Source organism: Scaptodrosophila lebanonensis, unplaced genomic scaffold (assembly GCF_003285725.1).
Source record: "Scaptodrosophila lebanonensis strain 11010-0011.00,11010-0021.00 unplaced genomic scaffold, SlebRS2 tig00000053-arrow-pilon, whole genome shotgun sequence".
Classification (NCBI taxonomy): Eukaryota; Metazoa; Arthropoda; class Insecta; order Diptera; family Drosophilidae; genus Scaptodrosophila; species Scaptodrosophila lebanonensis.
In genome coordinates, this window is record NW_022060548.1 from 11,278,018 (window position 1) to 11,283,990 (window position 5,973).

The following is a 5,973-nucleotide window of genomic DNA, read 5'->3' on the forward strand; positions in this document are numbered from 1 at the left end:
ATATATTGATCGAATATTTACAAACATGGTCTTTTTTCCCATTTCGCTATTTAGAGACTACTACAATATAAATTTCTCACGTTTTTGAGAAACATCGCTTAGCATAATTTTTGATTGAAAACATAAATAAAAATTCGGAAATGCATAAAGGCGCAAGATAAATGAACTTGCTCTGTAATTTAATTTTCTTATTTGTAGTTTATAGCTTAAGATACATTTACAAACATTTCAACAGACGAACTTTCTTGCAATTTGAACTCTAGAGTACTTGCTTTTTGACAGCAATGAAAAATTTATATATACACGTACTCGTACGATATATATTAAACGTTTTGTATTGAAGAAGCAAAGAGGTATTATTTTCTATTTTAAGAAATGAAAACTGTTCTATTGGATAAAAGCGTTGTTTTGCAATTGAATTTCATTTTTCCTTTTTTATAGTTCAAAGGGGTTTTAAGGCACACAAGACGTTGAAATGCATGTACTTTTTAGTTATTTCAGCACGAGTTTTAAATGGACAGCTCTTTACTTTATTTTACAGCCAACTTTTGTGAAGTTGTGGCAGTCATTTAAGGTTTAACCATTCACACATGTCCTCACACACAAACACATGGGCCATACTTAAAGCTTTCAAATAGATGCCTGCCAACTGCAAAAATGGCAACTACAATGGTTACCTGACTGTGTAACACAGCCTGTCCAAAACAAACACTTTCACACACACACAGACATGCACAGACATGCACACAGACACATATATATAGTTACAGCTAAAGAGAGAGAGCCGGAATAGTTGACTCCGATGTTATGGCCAAGTTTGCTTGTTTCGCACATTGACCGTGACATGGCGCAGCGGTTGCTGCCACAGTTTTTGCCCCATAGAGGCCATTGCACGTGACGTCGTTCGTGTTGGTTGTGCGAATTGTTGTTGTTCTTGTTGTTCGCTATGCCTGACGCTTGACTTTCTTGCTCTAATGAAATGCGGTTACAAATGCAATTTTACATTTTTCAAAAGGCATTTTATCTGTCGACACCAGGCTGTTGTGTGTCCGTGTCGGTGTCGGTGTCTGAGTCTGCGTCTGCGTGGGGCTGAGTTGGAACGTGTCGGTATGGGCCGGGATAGACCAGAAGACCCTAGGTGAGCCAGCCAGCAGGCAGACTGCAGCAGTTGCATTATGTTTGGGACGTGCATGAGCGTGTCTGCTGAATGTTGCCCGTGGGCATTCGATGCGTTGCTCACTCAGTTTGTTTGCACCTTGTCAAAATTAGTGTTTGTCCAGAAATGAACACGATTTGTGGGGCCGACACAGGTGTTGAAAATGCACTGCACGTTCCCATAATGTTCCGTGTAATAAGCTCGACAAGAGCTTTACTCGAATCGCTAAGGTATTGTACCGTTTCTACATACATATATCCTGTGCTAGCCCCATTAACATTTCTTTTAAGTAGAAATTAATGCTAACCGATGTTATGATTATAGCTAAAAAAAAAAATAAAAGCAACATTACAAAAACTGTACGATATACTGTATGGAATTGCCTAACAAGCTGGGCATTTATACTTACAATTTAAACATAAAGACAGCATATATTTCTCATGATTTCACATTCCCCAGTAATAAATATGATATTCTAAAGTTATTTTATATTTCTGTTTGATCTGTTATTTTTCTGGTATACAAAAGCAGAAGATGGGAAAAGCACATTTATACACATAACCTTAAAAATAATTCTCTCCTGACAAGCTGGGTGCTCGGACACTCGAACTCGCACCCGTCGCTTCTCTCCTGACAAGCTCGGTGCTCGGACACTCAGGCTCTTGTACGACGCACAGTTAGAACTGCAAATCAGTGTTGTCGAGAGCGTCAAAAAACTAAGATCAGCATTTTGTAATATTTTTCCCTTAATCCCGAATTTGTACACAAAAGGGATCTCAAAAACAGCACTGCAACACTGTCGTAGCCATTCGCAACGACAGAGAGAGAGAGAGCGCGCTACTCTCTGAGGCGAATATCCATACATACACATACTTGAGAGTGGAGAATTGTGCCAAGTTGGAGTGGAGAATTGAGCCAACTTGGAGTGGAGAATTAATAATTGCGCAATAACTTCATAACTATGCTTTACCAAACCAATATGCGGCACACAAATTATAAAACGTCCATACATACATACATTAAACAAATGCATTTTTTCTATATATTTCAAATATGTATTCTATATACATACATATTCATTGTGGCGGTAAGATGTCTGAAAATATGAAGCCCAATTGTGCTGCTCTCAAACATGTTCCTGTGTATGTGCATACATATGTACATACATACATGTATACATGCATGCATACAATGCACGCGCACATTTATATTTATGTATTGTTATACAAGTTCATTAGTACGAATACATCAAAGAAAAATTAATAATTAATTTTTACTTACCCCTTACATAAAAAGTTTAAAGATCGGTCTGATTGCCATTTATGTATATATGTATTTACATGCTTCCACTTATAATTAATTTAATAAATGAACAAAACACTAAATCACTTTAATCACAACACCTTAAAAAAATGAAAAAAAATTGCGCGGTAGATAAATACACACACACGCATTGTGCAAAAAAACAACGCGGATAGCGCGACCATTGAAAGAAAACTAATCAGATCTTCGGCGCTGCACATGCACGCACGCATTAATGCTCTCTTTGGGATAAAAGTGAGAGCAATGAAACAAAGAAAGAAGGAAAATTAAATTAGATAAAAACAGTTTACACCCACACGCGCGTTGTGCAAAAAAACAAAGCGGATAGCGCGACCATTTAAAGAAAACTAATCAGATCTTCGGCGATGCACATGCACGCACTCACAAATACTCTCTTTGGAGATAAAAGTGAGAGCAAAGAAACAAAAAAAGAAGGCAAATCAAATTTATCTAATTTGATTTTTCGGCTGCCGAAATTGGCAAACGAAAATACTTGAGTGCCGGGCTTAGTACACCAAATTTCAATATGAATTTATAATTAATTGAATAAATGAACAAAACACTTTAATCACAACACCTTAAAAAAATGAAACAAAAAATTGCGCGGTTAGTAAATACACACACACGCATCGAGCAAAATAAGGCGCGCGGCACGCTCAACCGGTCAAAGAAAACTAATCCGATCTTGGGTGCTGCACATGCACACACTCACAAATGCTCTCTTTGGAAATAAACGTGAGAGCAAAGAAACAAAAAAAGAAGGCAAATCAAATTTATCTAATTTGATTTTTCGGCTGCCGAAATTGGCAAACGAAAATACTTGAGTGCCGGGCTTAGTACACCAAATTTCAATATGAATTTGTAATTAATTTAATAAATTCACAAAACACTTTAATCACAACACCTTAAAAAAATGAACCAAAAAAAATTGCGCGGTTAATAAATACACACACACGCATCGAGCAAAAAAAAGCGCGCGGCACGCTCAATCGGTCAAAGAAAACTAATCCGATCTTGGGTGCTGCACATGCACACACTCACAAATGCTCTCTTTGGAAATAAACGTGAGAGCAAAGAAACAAAAAAAAGAAGGCAAATCAAATTTATCTAATTTGATTTTTCGGCTGCCGAAATTGGCAAACGAAAATACAGGTGTGCCGGTGTACACCAAATTTCAATATGAATTTGTAATTAATTGAATAAATGAACAAAACACTTTAATGACACCTTAAAAAAAATGAAACAAAAAATTGCGCGGTTAATAAATACACACACACGCATCGAGCAAAAAAAAGCGCGCGGTACGCTCAACCGTTCAAAGAAAACTAATCCTATCTTCGGCGCTTCACTTGCACACACTCACAAATGCAAAGCAAAGAAACAAAAGAAGGCAACTCACGTTTATCTAATTTGATTTTTCGGCTGCCGAAATTGGCAAACGAAAATACATGGGGCCGGTGTAACGGCCTAGTACACAAAATGTAATAAATGGACAAAACACTTTAAACACAACACCTTAAACAAATGAAACAAAAATTGCGCGGTAAATAAATAAATGCACACACGCATTGTGCAAAAAAACGACGCAGCCTGCGCGACCATTGAAAGAAAACTAATTAGATCTTAGGCGCAGCACATGCACGCATTCACAAATGCTCTTTAAATACCGCAAAAATAAATCGATGCATCGATGTTTCGTCGCGACTTATCGAAGTACAATCGATGGCACTCGACGATAGATCGATTGCGTGAAACATCGATGTTTTGTACTTTCTTTACAAACCTAGTTATAATACAATTTGAATCGAATAAGAAATGTGTTTTTAAGGACAGCTGTGCTCATGTTAAGCCACCAAGCAGTGCTGTTGCCATAATTCCACTGCTTGTACAAGCCAATCCAATTTGAACTAAGGCAACTGCTTGTACAAGCCAATGAAAAGCGAACTAAAATATTGTTAGTAATAAAAGAAATGCGATTTAACCAAGTTTATTCAAATGCCCAAACAGAACAGAATACAATTTAATAATTAATAATCAACTACCGTAACCTTCCTTGCTTTCAGAACTAGCGCATACAAATCATATTGGATTATCAGCCTCAGCTGACAACTTCGAAGCACTTCTGCACCAAACTGAGGAAAGCCTCTGCGATGGCGGCCAGGCCATTGGCCAGCTTGTTCTCATGGATATAGCGGCATAGGAAGATGATCACCAGGACAACGAAGGAGGGCAGAGCAATAGTCATGCAGAGACGTGCCACCAAAACGATCGTATAGCAGACGATAATGAAGAACAGCATCAGGGCTATGATGCGAGTCATATCTATGGACATGATATCGTGTTCCTTGCTCCAATCGCGCACTCTGTCCAGGAAGGGAAATTCACTAGAGGCCTCATGGTTAGTACTGAACATCTTATACAAATCGGAGAGAATTTTTTAACTAACAAATTTTATAATCGAAACTAAAAACTACTATTTACTAAAACATTTGCGAGCGAACTTGACTGCTGACAGTTGACTGGGAGGGGAAACCCACAGCCTGCCTGTTCAACACAATGCTGAATTATTGAAAGGCAAATGACGCATAAATGCGAGCATAAAAAGCCAAGCCAGACGCTGCGAAATCTAAATGGCGCACTTGATGTCAGGAGCAGAGCACAAGGAGCAGAGAGTGCCATTGATGGCTGTAAACCGCGGACTCAGTTGCCTGACAAGTTGACAAATGAATGATCGGAGCGCCGCAAAGCGGTCGACCTCAGACATGCTGATGATGATGATGATGATGCTGCTGATGGCCATGAAGCGACAAACCGCAGCAGCCGGAGAATGGACGGACCAGCAGACCAGAAAAGGGACAAACAAAGTGGACAAAACTGCCGATTATCAAGTGGGAAGCTGGCGACCCTGTTATTGCATTGCCGTTTGTGTCTGTGCATAAATTCCATCATATGATATCAATTAGTGATAGTGTGCAGCATTCGGACTCCAGCTCCGGCTCTGAATGCGAGTCCGAGTCCACAACTACGGTGACTGCAGTCGAAGCGATGGCACAAAATGTCATTTGCAAAAATGCGCATATTTTAAACGAGAGACACGCGAAGGCACAACATTCAGCATGATGATACGTATATCGGATCGGATGCTCTGGCCATAAAAACCAAACAGAAAAATCGTGAAATGACTGCCTGCACCGTGGTCACACATAAAAATCAGTCTGGTCAACAGAAACAGCAACAACTACAACCACTATGCTACACTGCTAAAAAATAAACCACGGAAATTTCAATATTTAACTGTTTTAACCACCGATTTTGCACCATCGTGTGTTTTAGTAAATAAAAATATTAAAATATTAAAATATTAACATATTAAAATATTAAAATATTAAAATATTAAAAGAAAAAGATGAAAAGAAAAGAGGAAAAGAGGAAAAGAGGAAAAGAGGAAAAGAGGAAAAGAGGAAAAGAGGAAAGAGAAAAAAAAAAAAAAAAAA

At 38.3% G+C, this 5,973-nt stretch overlaps 1 protein-coding gene across 1 annotated transcript; it reads right to left on the reverse strand.

Moving 5' to 3' along the window:
• Positions 1 to 4,450: 4,450 nt before the first annotated feature.
• LOC115624250 lies at positions 4,451 to 4,968 on the reverse strand. The gene has a single exon (XM_030518870.1). It carries the CDS (start codon positions 4,890 to 4,892, stop codon positions 4,578 to 4,580), a length of 315 nt encoding a protein of 104 aa, XP_030374730.1. The 5' UTR covers positions 4,893 to 4,968; the 3' UTR covers positions 4,451 to 4,577.
• Positions 4,969 to 5,973: the final 1,005 nt, after the last annotated feature.